This window comes from Raphanus sativus, chromosome 2 (genome assembly GCF_000801105.2).
Source record: "Raphanus sativus cultivar WK10039 chromosome 2, ASM80110v3, whole genome shotgun sequence".
NCBI lineage: Eukaryota > Viridiplantae > Streptophyta > Magnoliopsida > Brassicales > Brassicaceae > Raphanus > Raphanus sativus.
Window position 1 is genome coordinate 23,050,306 of NC_079512.1, and position 20,852 is coordinate 23,071,157.

The 20,852-nt window shown below is 35.8% G+C and overlaps 3 protein-coding genes and 2 non-coding genes across 6 annotated transcripts; 2 read left to right on the plus strand and 3 right to left on the minus strand.

Annotated features, from left to right (window-relative positions):
* Positions 1 to 942: 942 nt before the first annotated feature.
* On the minus strand, positions 943 to 4,378 carry LOC108833344 (dihydrolipoyllysine-residue succinyltransferase component of 2-oxoglutarate dehydrogenase complex 1, mitochondrial). 2 transcript variants are annotated; one of them, XM_057002666.1, is made up of 15 exons: positions 4,225 to 4,378; positions 3,932 to 4,005; positions 3,753 to 3,831; positions 3,572 to 3,629; positions 3,460 to 3,478; positions 3,301 to 3,368; positions 3,046 to 3,120; positions 2,888 to 2,943; positions 2,717 to 2,761; positions 2,384 to 2,626; positions 2,182 to 2,276; positions 2,002 to 2,092; positions 1,800 to 1,910; positions 1,493 to 1,687; positions 943 to 1,395 (listed from the first exon to the last, which is right to left on the minus strand). In XM_057002666.1, exons 2-15 carry the CDS (start codon positions 3,982 to 3,984, stop codon positions 1,204 to 1,206), a joined length of 1,380 nt encoding a protein of 459 aa, XP_056858646.1. In that variant the 5' UTR covers positions 3,985 to 4,005; positions 4,225 to 4,378; the 3' UTR covers positions 943 to 1,203. The 2 variants fall into 2 exon arrangements, with proteins under 2 accessions (XP_056858646.1, XP_056858645.1); XM_057002665.1 differs by having other exon boundaries at positions 3,753 to 3,830; positions 3,928 to 4,005.
* Positions 4,379 to 6,700: 2,322 nt separating this feature from the next.
* TRNAF-GAA (transfer RNA phenylalanine (anticodon GAA)) lies at positions 6,701 to 6,773 on the plus strand. The gene has a single exon. It is a non-coding gene; the product is annotated as a tRNA-Phe (tRNA).
* A 3,111-nt stretch (positions 6,774 to 9,884) lies between these two features.
* Positions 9,885 to 13,102, minus strand: LOC108823790 (GDSL esterase/lipase At5g55050-like). Its single transcript, XM_018597077.2, has 5 exons — positions 12,747 to 13,102; positions 12,329 to 12,474; positions 11,760 to 11,993; positions 11,406 to 11,661; positions 9,885 to 10,252 (listed from the first exon to the last, which is right to left on the minus strand). The coding sequence occupies exons 1-5, from the start codon at positions 13,018 to 13,020 to the stop codon at positions 10,029 to 10,031; spliced, it is 1,134 nt and encodes a 377-aa protein (XP_018452579.2). The 5' UTR covers positions 13,021 to 13,102; the 3' UTR covers positions 9,885 to 10,028.
* Positions 12,037 to 12,109, plus strand: TRNAF-GAA (transfer RNA phenylalanine (anticodon GAA)). The gene has a single exon. It is a non-coding gene; the product is annotated as a tRNA-Phe (tRNA).
* A 6,878-nt stretch (positions 13,103 to 19,980) lies between the features above and the next one.
* LOC108837982 (uncharacterized) lies at positions 19,981 to 20,852 on the minus strand. The gene has a single exon (XM_056998156.1). It carries the CDS (start codon positions 20,765 to 20,767, stop codon positions 20,060 to 20,062), a length of 708 nt encoding a protein of 235 aa, XP_056854136.1. The 5' UTR covers positions 20,768 to 20,852; the 3' UTR covers positions 19,981 to 20,059.

Genomic DNA, 20,852 nt, shown 5'->3' on the forward strand with positions numbered 1-20,852 from the left:
TATCTTAATCAAACAACGTACAAGCAAATAACTATCTAAAGAAAAGTAGGTCGAAGTGTTCCACTTAATGTCCAAAAGGTTGATGGTGAATCGGTAATGAAAGGATGACTCTACGTCGATGTCAAAATGACCTCATGCATCAAAGTCAGATACATATTTTACATATGGGAGAAAAAGTCAAAACATGTCAACCTTTTGTAATGATAAAAAGGCTTGGTGACAACCGTTAATTATCATAACAATAAATAAAACATGTACATATACCATTATTCGACCAACTGATATCGCAATTGCTAATTTTGATTGGTTGAGCAAGCTACAAGTGAATGGAATTTTGTTAACGTATTGTTATATTTGTATGAGTCAGTTTTCTTTTCACTACGATATTCACATCACCATTGTAGATCTTAGGGCTAAAGGCATCCTCATTGCATGGTCTCTCAAAAAAGCTATACCACTAAAATAATAAAAAGAACAAAAAAGGAAGAAGTAGGAGAATGAGAAATAGAGCAAACTCTCCGACAAGTGCTCTCATCTTCAAGAAAGAAGATGCAACCCCCTTCACAATCACTTCTAGAGGATTCTAACTCTTCGAATTCTCTTCGGCTCTTATTCGCCTCTCCTTACCCTCCAGTATGGATCCTATACTCCATTATCGGAGTCCCAGATTCCGATTCTGGTCCGTTGCAGAAGTGGTTTCAATATATGGAAGACATCTTCCAAACACCATATTCTTGACATTTCCTCCAAACCGTCAAGCTCTTAAGCACCGATACTATCTCAGGTGTCTCCTACAATCCTACGCGATCCTAAGGGAAGACAGTTCATGTCCTTTAAACAGCATTGGTAGCCAGAGATCATGGTATCTCGAGCCATCAGCAAAGAAAAAGACTGGTGTTTAACCTAAATTTCTTAGAATCACAGTAAAAATGGAAATGAAAATGTTTGACCCAATAAAAACCAGTGGCATTATTCAAAGAAACATTTAGTTTAAACTGTATATATATGAATAATAAAACTCAATACACCGATGCTTTCCCTGCCCGGTAAAATCTCTTGGAACTATTAAGAAACTCCAAAAAAAGAAAAGTTTGTTTTTTTTCTTCGAAGTATCTTTCACAGATTGCATGGTTACCTGAACCGAAACTGGTAAAAAAAAAAAGACAAAGAGACTTGCCATCTCTTCTGGTCTCAGATCTTTATTCATATGTCCAGAAGAAGCCTCTGGGGATCTTCCACAACATCCTTGATACGGCGCAAGAAATACACAGCCTCTCTTCCATCAATTAGCCTATGATCATAGGTCAGTGCGACGTACATCATTGGCCTTGGTACTACGCTTCCACCCACAACCATTGGACGTTGCACGATTGAATGCATTCCAAGAATAGCAGACTACACATGAAAGATTTGTTTTGCGTTAGCAAGGGAACAAAACAAAAAGAACCATTCCTTTGTACAGTTTTTAGTATCTTGAGGAGTCAAACCGAACCTGAGGAGGGTTGATGATAGGAGTGCTTATGAGACTTCCATAGACACCACCATTAGATACTGTGAATGATCCTCCAGCCATCTCGTCGATTGATATGGTTCCTTCATTAGCCTTCTTAGCAAGAGAGTTTATTGTTTTCTCTATGTCCGCAAAGTTCATCTGGTCAGCACCTCTGATGACTGGAACCACAAGACCCTTGACACAGAAAAAAATAAAGATCAATCACTATTCACTACTACCTCAAAACCCTATGATGGCATCATCATGCAAAGTTTGGGTGCATATGAAGAGAACTGAAGAAACAAACCTTAGAGGTACCAACAGCAATACTGATATCTACGTAGTCTCTGTAAATGATATCATCTCCATCGATCACTGCATTTACCACTGGTTGGTGCTGGAGGGCACTAACAGCAGCCTGAAACAAACGGTTAAAGAGGATTAAATTATAGGTAGAGTTATGATATGTTAATTAGTTAAGTAAACCTTTAAAGTATTTAAAACCGTACTTTAATGAAACCAGACATAAGCCCCAACTTCACTCCGTGCTTTTCAAAAAAAGCGTCCTTGTATTGAGATCGGAGCTTCATCAGATTAGTCCTACGAGAATGTTGGTGAACTTTAAAACTTGGGGTAGTAATTGAATAATCATAAGATATATCAACATGAAGGTTTTAGCTGTAACTTACATGTCAACTTCATTGAAAGTTGTAAGCAACGCAAAAGTGTTTTGAGAGTCTTTCAACCTAGTCGCCACACGCTTGCGTAGTCTTGTCATAGGAACCTGCAATGTTGTTACGATGCCAAATCATCAAACCATGTGAATGTAAATAGCTTTTCTGTCACAGACATATTATAGAAGCAGAGACTAAATGACGCAAGTTTATATACCCTTCTTTCCCTATCCTTAGGAGGAAGCTGCGGCTCTTTCGCTGACTGTTTAGTCGGCGGTGGGGTTGATGGTGCCTTGGGCTTCTCCGCAACTTTGGGCGCCTCAGCAGGAGGAGAAGGCTTGGCAGCAGGTTTCTCAGCTACCTTCTCTGAGGGTGCAACATGAGACACAGCATCTGCGGACGTTGAAATGATAGCTACCTTGTTTCCAGGTTCTACAGTATCTCCTTCTTTGACGAGAAACTGCATAAAAGGAATAAGTAATTAGGTATATGAACGCAGGAGAAGAACCCCAGAAACAATAAATGACATGACAACAAAAAAAAAATTTACCTCTTGGATCACACCAGTTGCTGGGCTAGCAATATCTATTGTCACCTAAACCACATATAGATGAGTCAAACACAAGTATTATAAAAGTTAGACAAGAAACCTTAAAAAATATCTACTGGGTGAAAAAAGAAACATGGAGAAGAAAAAAGCAATTAATTGACTGATACCTACCTTGTCGGTTTCAATTTGTGCAATAGCCTCGTCAGCCTCTACTCTGTCACCAGGTTCTGCAAGAACAACATTAGAAGCACCGACAAAGGAATGGTATTAGATAAACACGCACTGGAAAGAAAGGACAAAGATGAAAAATGCAAAGAAAAAGAGCATACTCTTGAGAAAGGTGGCCAAGGTTCCATCGGTGATTGATTCACCCATGTGAGGCACAACAGCTTCAACGACATCTCCTTAAAAATAACATGTACAAAAGGTGTGTCAATAACAAGATAGAGCAAAGAAAGAAAAGCAATTGAGCCACCCGTTTCATTTATGAAACAAATACTGCTGATACGTATAAGCTATCCAAACATAGGTGGTGCACATATGAAGGATCACTTGGCTAAGCTACTGTGAGTTCCCAACCATACCAGTATCAGATGAATAAGGCCTGACCCATCTCTGCTTGGTTGTGGCTTGGAAGCTGCTGAAAACAGTCCTACAGACATAAATATTAAAACTTGTAAGTACCAAGAAATGTGGGAGATTTTATTTGTATAAGAAAACAAAAAAAAAGTGAGGTTGCTAACCTCGAGCACTCTGAACACCCTGCAAATAAGACAAGGATTGTTAAATCAAAGTGCCAGAAAGAAGAAAAAAAACTAGCAAAAGAAGGTTCCGTAATAATAATAAAAAAAAAACCTGGACAGGAACGATGATGGAAGCTACGAGCATGGTTTCCAGTACAAGGCACCAGAGTCTGCAGGATTCAAAATAACACTACTTTAAGATTGGTCACTGAAGAAATACAGATTTGAGTTGATAGCATCAAGTAGGTATTTCCCAAAATATAATCTGGACCGAATCAAGAAAGAAAGCGTACCTGTGTTGCTGAAAGGGAATGAAAGCTCTGTGCTGACGATGATGCAACACGAGAAGATTGCAGCCATTTTCCCAATCCCTGAGAGAGAGAGAGAGAGAGAGAGAGAGAGAGAGATCAATATGACAAGAAGAACATATAATGGAACTAATCTAAGGGAAACAGAAGGAAGACGCACCGAAGAAGAAGAAGCAGAAGAGCCTCCAGCTCTCCTTATCACAGCACGCAACATCATCGCTCGCCTCGCACCGTATCTCTGTATTGTTTTTTCACAAAATCAAATCAAATAACGCCAAATCCATTTTGTCGGTTTTTTTTTTCAAACAAACAAACAAAAAAATTTGCTCAGATTCGTAATCTGTTCGTTCACGCAAATCTCATAAATAAAAAATGAATCGATAACAGTGGAGAAAGAGAAAGAGAGAGAGAGAGAGAGAGAGAGAGAGAGAGAGAGAGAGGGAGATCGAATGATTACCAACTTTAGCGCGGAAATGAGAAAGCTAGGGTTCCCACAAACTCAATGAGAGAGAGAGGACTCGTGTGACTTTTCTGAGCTTTGAGCAAGTCTCCAGATGAATGAATATGGCAACTTCACAGGATTTCTACACGTGTCGTTTTCCCTTTTTCTGATGAAAAAATTGAATATTTGCAACATTAATTGAATATTTTGATCAGCCGCCCTCAGCAGTATGAAGATGTTGATCAAAAGAAAAAAAAAAGATAAATAGAGAGCCTAAAGCTTATTATAACGCTGGCGTTTTCTCCAACACCAACCGGCCCATGGGCCCATAATACTACCTAAAAGTCTAAAACGATGTGTTACTCACTTTTCAAACAGAGTGATGCCTTACACAAGGATTTTTTTTCTGACAAATGTTTTGAAATTTACACTTACCAACCAATTGCTCAGCCTAACAAAAGAATATATTGAGAAGTGACTCAAGAAAAAACAAATGAAACAAATATGAAAATGATTCAGATTGGTCTATAAGAGGTTTTTTTGAAACAGAGACGAATTTCCATCAAAAAGACTAGAGAATGATTGGCGTGGGCTCGGTTCCCTACTTTTCTGTTCACTTTCTGATGGGACTCTTTTTTGGTTCCCTTCTTTACCACGGAAGATGAAGCCGAGCCTCTTCATCTGCCGTTTTGTTTCGTTACCGCTTGACGGCGACTCCTCTGTTTGCTTCATTGATCTCAACACTTCTTCTGGACGTAACAACATCGTTTCCACGATTTCATAGACCAATCAAATATCAAAGCAAAAAAAAATAATCCAAATCTTTATGTATCATTAATGGTCACCATCACATCCGTATCGCATTTAGAACCTGACTGATTTTCCTATTACCACTCACTTTTGCGGTTGGTAACGGTTGATAGCGTTTTAAAACAATCATACAAACCGCTACGAATCGTTTCAAACCGCTCTAAATCTCTTAAAATCAAAAGATATTTTCAGCTATCGTTTGCGATTGCGGGCGGTTGCGGTTGAATAAAAGAATATTAAACTATTTTTTTAAATATCTTAAAATTTAAAATTTAAAATGAAAATATTATAAATAAAAATATATACACATTTTTATATATTAATTTAAATTCACAAACAATACAGTAACTTGTTTTATAAAAACTTTAAAGTAGCTATTCATCATAATTTTTTAAAAGTTAATATACTACATATATAAAGATATACACATATTTAAAACGAAACAAAATATTCTTTAAAAGTTTTAATATAAATCTTCAAAAAATATATATTAAAATTATAACTTTCAATTAATTAAAAAAACTAAATAAATAAACTTAATATTATTATTAATCATATTATATTTACAATTATTATATATTATCACAATAATATGTTTTTATATTTTTATAATGTTATAATATATTTATATTGATAAGTTATTATCAAACTGCTGCAATATCTCATAATCAACCATTTTAAACGTTATGTTAGTCATACAAAATACTACATAACACTTGAAACTGCAACCATCCACATCCGCAAACTCCCGCACCTGCAACCGCAATCGCTGCGGTTAAACCAATCGTACTCTTACTTTTGTCGTCTGTTGAAACGTTCTTACCTCTATTAAAGTGATAGTTGCATCAATATTTTGAGATTTCTACAAGTTTATACAAGGTTGTAATACTTTTCCACATGTATATATAAAATAACTTTTCCCAAATACCATAACTATAACTAGTTAGTTATTTTCTCTTGTTTATTTTTAACAAATTTTCCATATTCGTTTTTTGGAAATAAGACCATCTTTATCCCAGATTATTAGAGGGATTTTAACCTTGTGGCCCCACAAAAACCAGAAAAATCGATAAAAGTAGTGAAACAAAGATCGATTATTGAAATTTTTTTACACTGTTTACTGGCTCTAAAACGTAGCAGTACACGATTGGTTGTATTTTTAATTTTCTTTTTTCAGACAAAAAAGAAAAGAAAAATTAAGAAACCAAAAATGTTTTCAGCGTTAAAGATGCTCTAAGGGCAATTATATCCAGAATCACATCGATCAAAGTATAAAGTGCTCAAGTTGTAATGTGTCTTTATCTGTAAAAAGAAACACAAGCGTGCTCTTTTGTGTAATGCTCTCTTGAATCTTTAATCAAACTAATAGAACAATTAAGATCTACACCATTTTCTTAGTTAAAAAAATATACTGTTTTTATAGATATTTTTTCTTAATGAAGCAGATGAATAAGCCATAGTGAATAACCTGACTCATATCGTGTACCATATTGATTTTCAGGTTTTAAACCAATCAAATAGTCAAAAGAGATATTTTTTTTTGAGAAAGAGATGTTGCACTCTTAAGATTTTGGATTACTAATTTTGAGCGTGATTTATTCAGTAGATTTTAGTAAATAAAGAACTAACTAATGGTTAAACATGTTGATAAATAAAATGATTAACTATATATAACAAGCTTGCGGGGATAGCTCAGTTGGGAGAGCGTCAGACTGAAGATCTGAAGGTCGCGTGTTCGATCCACGCTCACCGCATTATTTTGTATGTTTTGAAAGTTTTAAGATGTCCAAATAACTTCTTTAATGAAATTTAGTTGGCATTTTTTTGTCGAACTCTTTGGATTTTATTTGATGAAGTTTAAAATACAATGGCTACGCTCACCGCATTATTTTGTATATTTTAAAAAATTTAAGATGTCCAGATAACTTATTTAATGAAATTTAATTGGCAGATTTTTTTATTATTTTTTATTTTTTTGTCAGTTCTTCGGATTTCATTTGATGAAATTTAAAATACAATGGCTACGCTCGTAGTCACCGTATTATTTTGTATATTTTGAAAATGTTAAGATGTCCAAATAACTTCTTTAATGAAATTTAGTTGGCAGGTTCTTTTATTATTTTTTATTTATTTTTGTTAACTCTTTGGATTTCGTTTGATAAAGTTTAAAATACAGTGGCTAATAGTTGAGCCGGGAGATTACATATTGTTGGTTACTTGTCCTAGCTCTTTTTGCCAAACCATCAACAGTATCCAACAAGTTTCTAGATACATGTATGAAACTGAAATTATGGTGAGTGGCAAAGCTCTTAATGTCCTGAATTGTGGCATAAATCTCTGTAACATCTTCTTTCTTCCACTGCTTTTTCGACTCATGTTACCATTAATGGTCTTCGGTAACTCCAAGCAGTCTCCTAGAAAGACAACTTTGTTATATAAAAGAGTATGCATCTGTTGTACTACTGATAACATAGCCATTGCCTCAGCTTCCAAAGAAGAGTTTGTAGGTGTCATTGCAGAGCTCCTTTGAAGCCTTGGAGTAGTGACTTCTTTGCTAAACAAGGACTACCCTGCCAATGTTTTTATTGGATGACTTCCAAGAAACATCTACAATGCAATGGTAATCTCAACAATGGTGTTTGGGGGTAATTGTATGTCTAACCTCCGCTGTATGCGCTTCCTGCGATGTTGCTTCCTTCCAAACCCTTGCATCCATGAATGCCGCTTTAATGATTTGAGTTATGTGATCCCTTTTGTTATCAAATATCAGATTATTGCGCATCTTCCAAATTCTCCAACCTAGAAACAGAACCTCATAACTTGGCATATCTATTTGAGCTCTATCTAACAAGTATTGAAAGAAGTCTATTATAGAGCTATAACGGTCCAAGCATTATTTTGTATATTTTGTCCAGATAACTTCTTTAATGAAATTTAGTTGGCAGATTACATCTAATAAAATATTGAATCTCATTTCAATGCTTGATTACACAAGAATACAAGATACATAATCAATTAATTGTTTTTTTGGTCAAAACAGAATCAATTAATTGTTGTAATCATGAGTTTAATGTAGTCCATGAAATACATATTGTAATGGCTTGCAACTTGCAAGTCACGATACCTAATTATCTAAATGTCATGATTCATGATCCATCGTGGTCTTACAGCCCACACATTACTATTTTCGATTCAAATTTAAAAACAAAAATTATGCACAAGAATAAGAAGAAGATTAATAGATAGCTTCGGCATTGTTCACGCGTTGAAGAATCTTCTGGTGGGTTTTGTACAGCAGAAGTTATAAAACTGATGTCTTGTGGATATACGGTTCGGAGACGTACGTTCTCACAGAAGATCAGTGAGGAACAATATGTTTTTTTTGCACTTGAAGAATGAAATTTTAAAGAAAAGAGTGAAGACGATGAAAATATTTGTGGCTTATTTTCAACTTAAGGATTTTACAATCGATGACGAACTAGATTTTAACAAAAAAAACAATAAACCTTAATGCACCAGTTCATATGTCATTTCTAATTTCTTCTCTCATACGTACACTGGTCCAGCCAGAGTTTTGGGCCTCTGTAACGATCCGAGGTTTTTGGATATGCATGCAGCTCTTTATGATTACATAACATACATAGGATTTGGTTTTGAAATTTCCACTTTGGACCAGCGATCATTGGATGAGAAGATAGAGAAGTAGAAGCATTAATTAGCTGGAGAAACTGATGGAGGACCAAAAGATTGTATGAGAGAAAATGTCCTCTATATATAAAGCGAGAGGTGAAACCAGTACGTTCACTTGTGTTAGGGGAAGCCAAGAAGACGATGACCATAAAAAGATTTCAAACTGAGACTTCCAAAAAGATGGTTCTTATGAGTGACTTGCTGGTACCATTCTTTATTACGCTATTTATATGAGTGACATTGTTATCAACCTATCATTCTTAATTACTGCAAACAAATAGGTTTAGTACACATTACAAATTTATAAATCAAGTCTCCAAATCCTTTCTTATTTTGCAGTAATCAGTACGAAATGCCACACAATCAAAACTTAAACTGAAAATTCATTTGAAAAGGAAAACAAAAGTTTCCAGATTCCATTTTGTCACACTTGATCATGTAAAACAACGACTTACAAAGGTCGCAAAGCGACCAACTGAGAGAGACTTAAAGGAAACATGTATTGTGAATCATCAGCAGACATGAGCTCGGCGATAACACAAGAACCAGCTTCTGTGGGATGACCGTAGTAATCCCAAAAGAGATATTTTGTTCTGTCTGAACAAACCTTCGCGGTCGGAAGACAAGGACTCTCGGCGTTTAATTTCCCACGTCCGCAACATGCTGATGTCGCGTCAACTAAACCTGATATCCGAAACCGCAGCGTTTTGTTTTCACTATGTTCAATATAATTTAGTTTTGTTTCCTCGAAAAAACTCAGGTTCACATCTCATCATTGCAATATATACATATAGCTTCATTCAGTTCGGTTATTTATCCCTATGTTTATCACTCATGATTACGAAAGTTAATATCCAAAATATACGTATTCTCAATACGTACCGTAACGTAGAGGGATGGAGCTAATGTCTTGCATGGACTTGAAAATATCAAAGTAAGAGTAAGTCATTGAGCTTTGCAACTCTATTTTGAGTTGTTGCAACATCTTTACTAGAGCTTCGTTGTAGGAAGAGGCAAACATGTTAACCTCTTCATAGCATTCATGGATCGTCGAGTTCATATAGACGAAAACTCGACTGTTTTTGTAATGTTGATATCGTGATCTTCTCGATTTCCCAATAAATAAACATGGATTATAAGTTGTTTTGGGACATTGAGGAATTAACAAAAAAAAATGTGAGAACTGAGAAGCACTAGTAAATCAATACAAAACATTATATTTCTAACAGAATTAACCCGTATATACTTGATTACATATCAAGTCTCCAAAATCCATTTCTATTTGATGATCGAATATTTCGAAAACAAAGCAATATTGATCATGAAGAGACAAGTTGAGTCAGAGTTAAAGGAGATGAGTATTGTGAATCATCAGATATCATAAGATCGACAACGGTCCGAGCAGCAGCTTCCGTGGGATGACCGTAGCGATCCCAAAAGAGATATTTGGTTCTGTCTGAACATAAATTTGACACAGGAAAACAAGGAGAGTCCGCGTTTAAATCCCCACTTCCACAACACGCTGATGTCACGTCGGCAAAACCTGAAATCAGAAAACGACATTGTTTGTTTGTTTTTTTCCTTGTTAGATACGTTAAGCTCGATCTTGTTCGCTAATGTGTTACTTTGTTTTTCTAATTCTAATGTCGCCACTTTAATTTGGTATGTTGATCATGTGTGTCCCCTCAGTTTTAATAATGATCCTGCTTTGGGACTTTCGGTCACTTGGTAAAAGATACTTTTCGATATTATTTAGTACATGTGGAGTTTATGTTTATTTGTCAATTTTTTTATTTATAAATTGCTTTAAAGAAAAGACTTTAATTTATTTGTACTTCGCAAAGTATGTAAAAGGTGATAAAAATGTTAAGGTATTTAGTGAGTCTATGTCAAATATTATGTTGTTCGATTGGTACGATATTGTCTGCTTTATGTTTGAGAGATAAATCGGCATGAATTTATTTTTGGTTTCTTTCCTAAAATGCATAGTACTAATTAGAGTTGTACATCTCTTTATATATTAGATTTTTGTATAATTTTTGATGTGGAGTTAGATTGACATCTCTCATTTTCTTCGGTGAATTGAGGATATCATCCTAAAACTCAACTTCGAGGATCTTCTCGTCTCTGCCGCATACCTTCGATTCCTAATTTGATGGGTATCATTCGTATCTCTAATAATATTTTTGGTCTTTTTGCAGATTTCTCATCAATCGTTCTGATATCAATTTCTGAGATTTAGTAAGCTCATGTCTAATTCTATGTTGTTCGATTAGTACAATATTGTCTATTTTAAACTTTAGAAGTAAGTATCCTTGGATTTACTTTTGGTTTTCTTCCCAAAAAATCTTGTACTAATTAGAATTGAACATCTATTTATATATTAGATTTTCTTCTGCTTAACTTCTGATGTGGAACTTAGATTAACGTTTTCAAATAACAAGTTGGAAATTCTTCTTACCAGAAGTTCAAAACTAAAAATTAAACTGCTTTTTATTCATCATTTAAAAAAAACTGCAGTTATTCATCATTGTTTCAATTCTTCTTACCAAAATTTAAATTATACATGTTAATTTGATTCACGTCTCAAATTGCGATAGACGTTGTTTGTTTGGTTCGGTTATTTATCCCTAGTTTCCAGTAGTCGTGATAAAAAACATTTAGTACCAAAATATATAGATTCTCGATCGACGTACCGTAACGGGCAGGGTTGGTGATAATATCATGGATGGACTTGAAGTTATCAAAGTAAGTGTAAGTCATTGAGCTTTGCAACTCCTGTTTAAGTTGTTGCAACATCTTTATTAGAGCTTCGTTGTACAAAGAACACCACATGTTAGAGTCTTCGTTGCATTCATGCATCGTCGAGTTTTTCGCTCTTTGTCCAGGTGTGCAACCAATCTGTGCTACACCTAGTATAAGGAATCGACGTGCTCCAGTATCGTGAACTCTCTGTTAATAAGTACAATTTTCAATTAATAAATTTGTAGGAGGAATACATGCACGTATCTAACTAATAGCACATATCTTCGATGTTCTAAATTTTTTACCTTCAATTGCTCTTTGAGCTTATCAGCCATTGATTGTGTATATTGTTGAGGATTTGTCCTTTGTCGAAGTTTGAATGATCCAAAATAGTCAAAGAGATCGTTGCTGCCTATTACCATGAAGAATAGAGATTTGGATAGGTGGATTTGTGCTTCGGATGGTCCAAGCTGACTCGTGAGTTCCTTACGAATCTCTAGCCAATCGTTCACTTGGTGCGATAAAGGAATAGATTGCCTCTACACATAACGATTTCGTAAGATGAAAATCAATTAATAAATAGCGGGGATAGCTCAGTTGGGAGAGCGTCAGACTGAAGATCTGAAGGTCGCGTGTTCGATCCACGCTCACCGCAACACTTTTTGTTTTTGTTGTGTTTTAATTTCTTTTTCCACTCAACTAAATGGTGAAAGAAATATATGTGCTTTTGCAATCTACCGCCTAACTTTCCATTTGAAAATAAAGCTGACCATGAAATCAATACTTTATTTAATTACTTTCCAGTGTTTCAATGTATTTTAATTACTTTCCAGAAAATTTAACATATCATGGACGGAATATATTTGTAACTTACAAGTTTTTGATCGGAACCGTTGAAGATACCGGCTCCGCCGGAAGCAAAATTCACACCAGTCAAGGCGGCAGATTGTCTCTCTTTCTCTTTAAATGGGACTTTCAGTGAGAGATACGGTGGCGGTAACGGTAAGCCAAATTTCTCAGCTAATCGACCCCAAAGAAAAACACTCGAGTCAATGCTCATATAAAAGAAAATTTGAGTTATATTGACAGCTAACTGTTACAACTTACCACAACGTGTATTCTTTTTAATGATTTTGAACGTCTAACCATTGTTTTATACTAGTTATGAATATATAGTTCTAAACGACACGCTATTTAAATCAAGTCAGTCGTGACCTGACATGGCATGCAACATATTAATTTCATTTCAGATCAAACCAAAAATGGAACCGGATAATATTGAAACAACTAACCAATAGCATCGGCGGCGTTTTTGCCGTTAGAGAATCTTCCGGTGGCTTTCTTGTCAGGAAAGTCAACGCCGTTACGTGGATAATTAGCTTTCGATATGGAAATTGCTAAGTAGTTATTGTTTCCGGCATCAACCAATGAATCTCCGAACACGTATACTCCTGGAATCGAAGCTAATTTTGCGGTTTCTGCTTCTAAACCGGTAAATGAACCGAACCAAACTAAGCCGTGGAAGATTAGAAAGATGGTAAGGAACGGCGTTTCGTTCGTCGGCATGTTCTTTTTCCCCCGACGTACGTTTTAAAGTGGTTTTGTTTCGCCAAGGCTCTTGGGGTTGCAAGAGTCTTGTTAATCTAAGTGTGGTTTATATAAAGAGAAGAGTGAATATTGACGATAATATATTTGCAAATTTATAAAAATAATATAAAGTTTTGATAATGTGAAAAGATGAAAACTATAAAAGTGAGAAGAGACAACTTTTGTTTGTCCTTGTCAGATAGATCATGTCACTTGTAAAGAGTATCATTTGCAATGCATCATCATACAATGTGAAAATACGTTCTACTCGTTTATGTGTGTAATTTTACTAACACCCTACATAATTAGTTTTCATCATGCGAAATCATCATCATTATCTTCATGTAAAAAAAGGCAAAGAGTTTCAACGAAATGATGGGAAAACAAGAAGAGATTTGGTTTGATCCGACTAGTAATCATGGTGAGATACATGATCATTCTCAATTATTTTCTCTTGCTTAACTAGTCAAACTTCTCTATTCATTTATCATTCCCAGCTATATATAATAATAATATATCTTGATGGATGTTCTTTCTTGCATTGTTGGTATGCTGTGCACCACAAAAACGTCCACCGTATTTTGTTTAGCCCATACCATCCTTCCCAGTCCACCACTTCTCCATTATCTAATTTAAATAATATACTTATTGGGAAATGTTTGATGTAACTTGTTTCTTTGATTGAATGATAGTGGTATGACTTTTAAGAAAGAGGACGAGCGGTGGATCTAACGCGTAATTACATAAAAGTAAAACTTACAAGACAGAAAAAAACTAACTCTAACCCGATGATAGAGTTTGGTCGGTTAGGGATGGTAGGTGATTAGAATATAAATCTAGATGTCTAGAATTAGGTTCATACATTCAGTCAGTAAAGGAACCAAAAAGTTGACGTCTTACTTCGTGAATAGATTAGAAAATAAATTAAAAGTGAACCGGTTAAAAGAAATTAACTTAAACGCGTGTTACCCCTCTGAATTGTTGTATATTTATTTGTTGTTATATTTAATTTGAGAAGTAGCTTTAGAAACTGGACATTTTCGGTTTAAAATTTCTTTTAAGAAGTACACATTTTTAGAAGTATAAGGATTTGTATAACTTTTTAGTTCAAAAATAATTGGACAATTTTCAGTCAAAAAGTTTAAAAATTGAGCCCATTATTGTTTCCACTATTAGTTTTTGTTTTTAATGTACAAACTATATTTTGATCCGCCCTTTAAAGGGCGGGTATATGTTTTGTTTTATGTTTTTTTTAAAATGATTTAATTTAATTTTTGTGTGTTTTATAATTATATTAGTGTTTAATATTAATTTAATTTAATATATTTTTGGTGACTATATTCAATATGTCAAGTTGCATAATTATACACTTGTACCATATGTATTTCAGAAACCATTTTAAAACTTTATTCTTAAAGTTTGTAACATATTATATTTACTTAATAGTTACCTAACATAATTTAGTCAAGAATATTTATATTCCAATCGCCCAAAAAAAAATCTCATACTCTATTAGACATGATCTATATACTCGAACAGTTCTTAAATTATTATATTCGAAAATTAATATCAAACTCAACCCGCAACTAAAACCGAATAATTTTTTTGAAAAATGTTTAAAGAAATATTGTTTAACATATTCTGTTATATATATATAGTTGGGTTAAAATGATCTTCACTAACTTTAAGTAGAATCACATTTAATAAATATTTTTTATTCGAATAACCTATTTAAAACCCGTTAAACTAAATGAGTTTATATGAATATTTATTTCTATTAAAAATTCACTTAAACCGGTTAAATTCCGTCAATCATAAAATTAAATTTTAATAGTAACCCGCTTCCACCATTAATTAATATTAACATTAGTTAACTTTTAAAGTTTCATAAAAAATATAATATCCTATGTACATCACGTCGTTTATTTTCTAAAAATTGTATCATGGAAATGGTACTTCGTTTATTTTCCAAATCACAGACCTGTCTGATAAATTCAAAACTTTATTTGAAAGAAAAAAATAACTGTTTTTGGTAGGAACATTTATAACGTGGATTTTAATAACTTTTAGAAGGTGGTTATCTAAGGTGGTTATATGATATTTAGATAAATCATTTAAATACAGTTATAAAATATGTTGGACCCAATTAATATCAATTGGACATGTTGAAAAATTAATAGTATTGATTCTCGTGCTGAACACGACGGTTGAGTTTTTGTTGTGGATCCAACTCCAAGTGTATGCGAGGTTTTCACTGAAAAAGGATACAATTATCTTGCAACGAAGGCATGAAGGGGCTGTTTTGCAAGAGAATGAGCTAGATTGTTGTCCTAAATGAGATAGAAGAAAAACAACTAGATAACCCATACATGTCCTGAAGGATCCACACAAGGTTTTTGATGAAATATTTCTTTTGGATGGCTCTCATTAAAGTCTTGATAACTTGAGTTGACGAGCAGGTTAGAGATGCCTGAATCCAGAATTAGAGTCTGATTGCTAGTGCTTCTGCCATGAATGGCAATAGGACAAACTCTTAGCTGGTCAGAAAAGACCCACCCAAACTCTTAAATCAACGGTGAATCATTTCACGCTGTATCAGTAAACATGGTTTGATAAGGGTGGTGTTCGTTAATAGGGATGAGGTGATCAAAAGTAAGAGTGTTATCTATGAGTTGAGTTCCTTATTATTCCGCTGCTTTTAAAACTGCTTTGGAGTGTTACTGTCCATATTGTCCAACATGTCCATGGAAAGAAAAATTAGCTGATGTTCCTCCCGTCGGTGGGAGCCAAGTGAAGTTCTTTATTTTGAGACAAATTGCAAAATCATAGCCGATGAAAAGATTAGGCATGTACTTTAGTGGAGTCAAGTCCCAAATTGTTTCCGCAAAGGTCGTCTCTTTTTCCCCACTGTGAATGTATCTCGTGTTGTCTATCATTCCTTTCTTCTCCAGGTTTTTGTCCAGCGGTAGGGGTCCCTGTAAGATTTTCCAAATGAAAATTTGGATGTTTGTTGAGAAAGTAGTGTTCCACACCTTTCTATTCTAGTTGAAGAGGTCGTCATTGGAATGTGATGTCACTTTTTCAGAGTTCGGATTGGTGGGTGATGTCCGTTTTTGGAGAAAACGCCATTGTTGGAATAATTTCTTCCCTCTTCTTGTGGGAATAAGCGCCTTATCATATCTCTGTTTCATTGCTTGTTCTGTTCGCAAAGGAGGCCAGCTACAAACAGGGGCGTTCCTGAAATGTTGGAGGCCTGAAACATTTTATTAAGGGTTTAACAAATTTTTTTTTTTCACAAATTTGGAGGCCTTTTTCTATATAATTTCTATATAAAATTTTTAAAAAATTTGGAGACCATAGTCCAATGTTTCATTTGACTATCCTCAGGACTACCCCTACAAACAGGTGCTGGTTGTCTCGTTTTGGCGGTTCCGTGGGTCTTAATGGTTTTTCTGTATATAACTAAAGATTATCACACATTATGGTAGACTGTTATTACCAATTGCTTTTCAGAGATAGGGAAGGAGCAAATCTTGTCCCTTCGGAATTTTCGCTAGCCGTGTGAACCTATGTTAGTAGATGGTGTTTCCAGAAACGTTGAAGTTGTGCAGTATATCCCGCAAGGGACTCTCACTATTAGCAATTATGGCTTGGTGATGATTCTCCAACCAAGCTTGGCCAGAAGAGCGTCATCAAAAGATTCGACATCCCGCAATCCTAAACACCATCTTGTTTTAAACTAAGCTATCCAACAAATCTTTCTCCTCTTCCCATTGTTAGATTCCCACTAGGACCTTGTCAACGTAGATTGAATGCGCTTACAGAAACTTGAAAGGAGTTTAAAACACGTCATCACATACGAGGGGATATGGGAGAGTACTGATCTAAGTATTACCAATTTTTCTGCTCATGAGAGTTGTTTCGTAGACCAGTTTACTGCCTTTACTCTTTAGTTAATGCGTTCCACAATAGAGGTTAAAAATCTTTTTTTAGTCTTCCAAAATGTTCAGGAAATCGAGGTATTTTTCCACTCCATGAAACAAGAGCTCTCTTCAAACCAAACTTCCCAGTTAGGTTCTTTTAATAATGTCAATAACTTCACAGACAATGAGAAACAGAACAATACCGGTTTTCACAGAAGAAGTATTAGCTGCAGCTTCTTAGAGAGGATGTCCTCGAAGAGGCCGAGGCTCTAGCTGATGGAGGCCGAGGCCAACCTCCAAAACGGAGACAACTCACATCTTCTCCTCCAAACAACCACAACAACAGTGAGGACTTCTTCTCGATTAGTTTCGAACAATATGATTCTTCTGAAAACACATGTTCCTTACAAGGTAAACTAAAAACCGCTCAAAACGCTACAAATCTAATCCAGACTTCTCTTATTCTGTTGAAATTTTAAATGTTTTTGACTGAAACGCAGATTTGAAATCAAAGAAAGAAGAGTCTCTTCAAATGAACGCAATGCAAGAGGACGTAGCTAACCTTTTTGACTGGGAAAGTAATAGTGGAGAGATCTTGAATTGACAATCATCTCTCGTCACTGACGTCAATCTTGTTCTTGATGTTCATCAATTTTCTTCACTATTCCCGGCTGACTCTACGGCAACCGCGGCAAACGACAAACAAAACGACGATAATAACTGTTCATGAGACGATGTGCATGAAATCAGATAGAAAGTCTGAAAACAATCCACGGCCCAGGATCAAGAACTTACGAAGAACATAGTACTTGCTTTTTTCATTGTATTGTCTCTTTAAATTATACAGTTTTGTGAATATGGATGCAGAAGATGTGGAGTTGGTACTAAACACAAAGCTGCAACTCTCACGGGAAGATAAATGGATTTGGGGCCTATCCAGAAACGGCATATATGATACTAAAAGTGGGTATAAGCTGACGGAGCTGTTGCGAGACCTTCAAAATCCTCCGGTACCTCAGCAACCTTCTCTGGAGAGTCAGTTATGGACGAATCTATGGAAAATCAAAGCTCCTCCGAAGCTTAAACATTTTCTGTGGCGAGTGAATTCGGGTGCCTTGGCGGTTAAAACTCAACTTCAGACTAGAGGTATTCAATTGAATCCTACATGCTCTGTTTGTGGACAAGGAGTTGAATCAATTTGCCATGTTCTATTTCATTGTGAGACGGCTAAAGAAGTATGGAATCTATCCAATGTGCCTCCTCCTCCGGCAGGATGGTCACAAAACTCTGTCTTCCTAAACCTTCATTATCTATTGAAGTGTTCAAAAAATAAGACAATGGGCGTTGCTTCAAGACAGTCGTTTCCATGGATTTTGTGGCAGTTGTGGAAAGCTAGAAATGCCTTTTGTTATGAAAATGTGTCACCAGAGCCAATGGTGGTTATTAGAAGAGCTATGGAAGAAGCTGCAATCTGGTTAAATCTTCATAATGCGTTTCCAAAGCCGGATCCTCCAGAGTTGGTGCGTGAGGTCGGTCTTGAGAAGTGGAAGAAACCTCCTGTCTCCTTCCTCAAATGCAATGTCGGCTCATCATGGGATGGATCGTCGTTTACAGGAGGAGGTGTGTGGCTCCTGCGTGATGAGAAAGGATCTGTTTTATATCATAGCAGAAGATCATTCTCAGGTATTAGCTCTCTACGTCAAGCTAAGTTGGTGGCAATACAGTGGGCTGCAGAAGCCATGCGCGACCTCAAACTGAAGAATGTAATATTGGAATCCTCTGATCTAGAGGTCAAAAATGCTATGGAACATCCACTACTTTACATGGGCCGGTAACTACACGGACTGTTCTTATGCTCTGGCTACAATTCATTCGATGGTGGGGGGCAGTTTACATTTTGTTCCACTTCCCTGCAATACCATGGCGACAACTATTGCAGAAAGTGTTACTAGAGAGCAAAGACACCAGTCTTACGTTGCTCATCTCGGTCCTCGATGGTTGTCGGATCAACTTCGCCAAGAAGCATTGGATTAAGGCTCCACTAGATGCTGGAGGGCGAGGCTTTAAATCTTTTCAAGCTTGGTTCTGTTCTGTTTTTTCAACTCCTACTGGAGGGTTTGTTGCTTTTGGTTGTTGTTTTTACTTTCTCTATCTTGAGTTCTTGTCTTTGTACAAATACTGAACTCTATAATATTTATCAATGACAAAAAAAAAAGAAAGAATATGGATATGTTTATATATTTTTCTCATAACTCCTTGATACTCTCCACTACTTCTCTTAGATTTCTACCAAGAATATACAAATTAACCTTTAGACAAAGAATAACCACAAATACCGGTTTTATTAACTGAATTGACAATAAGCAGAAACAAAAACTGAATTTATCTTATAAGTTACAAAAAACTGAATTTATCTTAAGTTACAAAAAAACTGAATTCATATTTCCTCAGTATTTGTATGATAACTAGTCATAATTTTGTAATTATTTTTTTTTTTTTTTTTTTTTTGTTTAACCTGGAGGGACTTCCACCCCCAGGGGCCAACCCCTCGGCGCGAGGCGGACCATTTGGTACTATGGGGAATTAGATACCCCAATTGCCTGGCCAGCGGTTCGAACCCGGGTGCGTATTGGGGCCGAAGCTCCCTCAACACCACCAGGCCAACCCCGCTGGTTTAATTTTGTAATTATTGATACGTTATTTATTCTTCGCACTCTCCACCACTCCCTAGGTCTTACTAGACGAGTCGTTTAAACTTTAAAACAACAGAGCAAAAACCTGGGGCTGTGTGGCCTCTTTAAACTTTTAGTTCAGAAAGGACTTAATCTTTCTCTTAATATAATGGTTGACCAGCTTTAAGTGGTGCATTCAAATAAGACACCAGTTTTAATTTTTTTTTTGTCATTTATTCATAGAAACTCAATCCTGACTATTTGTGTATGGGGTACATATGCAAGTTTGTTGTCGGATATTTGTGATCAATATTAAACTTTCCTAACGAATCTTGATTTGGTGTGATAGAAGGAAAAAAGTAAAAAGAAAAAACATTTGAACTTGAAAATTATATGAGAATTTACTTTTTACAAACCATAAGGCTAATAAAGAGAAACAGTTTTACCAAGAATGTTGGCACGGCAGATAGGACACGAAGGGTTCTTCTTCAGCCACTTCGTCACACAGTCTCTATGGAAAACGTGAGAGCAGTGTAACTCCATGCGACTCTCCGCACTAGATAATTTCGTTAAGCATACCGGACAATCCGTTTCCGTCACTTGTTTCTTCACTTGACTTGCCCGAACCTGACAAGAACTATCCTTCTTTCCCTTGTTGCAACATCCAATCCTCAGGCAACAATCCACGTTGACTTTAACGTTGACCTCGAGCTTGTAGCCTCCTCCTCCTCCTACTCTACCGTGGAGGCTGCTAATATTTACCAATTCTGTTGAGATGTAACGGACAATACGTTCTTGAGTATAAGGCGGAAGATTCATCTCCGACAAAACTATCATGACTTCATCATATGGATCAATAAACTGTACTCTCGGTTTGAAGTCGCATGCTAGTTCACGTACAGGGTCGGGTCGTGGAAGAGCAATCTTGAATTTGTGTCCTTCGAGATCACCGTGGCGAATCTCTAGATTTTTCTGGTAAGTCACAGTGAAGGAAACTGAATCTGATGCCACCTGAAAAGTTTTGAGATGGATGAATTCTTTTGTTGTCTTTTTTTGGAGGATACAACCGTTGATGACTCGGTCATTTACGGTCGTTGAAGTTGAGACATGTTCATGATTGAACCTGCTCATCGTGGTCGGTGTTAACCAATGGAAGAAACCCTAAAGATCTCTTGAACGATTTGAAGATGTTTAACTATTTTTCTCTCTAGTTTTG

What these genes read in the sequence shown, in the direction of transcription:
- LOC108833344 (XM_057002665.1), bottom strand. Translation starts at nt 3,984, where the DNA reads ATGATGTTGCGTGCTGTGATAAGGAGAGCTGGAGGCTCTTCTGCTTCT. An exon ending in CTAAGGATAGGGAAAGAAGG is followed by an intron (nt 2,277 to 2,383) that starts GTATATAAACTT and finishes ACAACATTGCAG; the next exon opens with GTTCCTATGACAAGACTACG. An exon ending in TTATGTCTGGTTTCATTAAA is followed by an intron (nt 1,911 to 2,001) that starts GTACGGTTTTAA and finishes CGTTTGTTTCAG; the next exon opens with GCTGCTGTTAGTGCCCTCCA.
- LOC108823790 (XM_018597077.2), bottom strand. Translation starts at nt 13,020, where the DNA reads ATGCCGACGAACGAAACGCCGTTCCTTACCATCTTTCTAATCTTCCAC. An exon ending in AAACGCCGCCGATGCTATTG is followed by an intron (nt 12,475 to 12,746) that starts GTTAGTTGTTTC and finishes GGGGTCGATTAG; the next exon opens with CTGAGAAATTTGGCTTACCG. An exon ending in CACCAACCCTGCCCGTTACG is followed by an intron (nt 10,253 to 11,405) that starts GTACGTCGATCG and finishes TTCTGATTTCAG; the next exon opens with GTTTTGCCGACGTGACATCA.
- LOC108837982 (XM_056998156.1), bottom strand. Translation starts at nt 20,767, where the DNA reads ATGAGCAGGTTCAATCATGAACATGTCTCAACTTCAACGACCGTAAAT.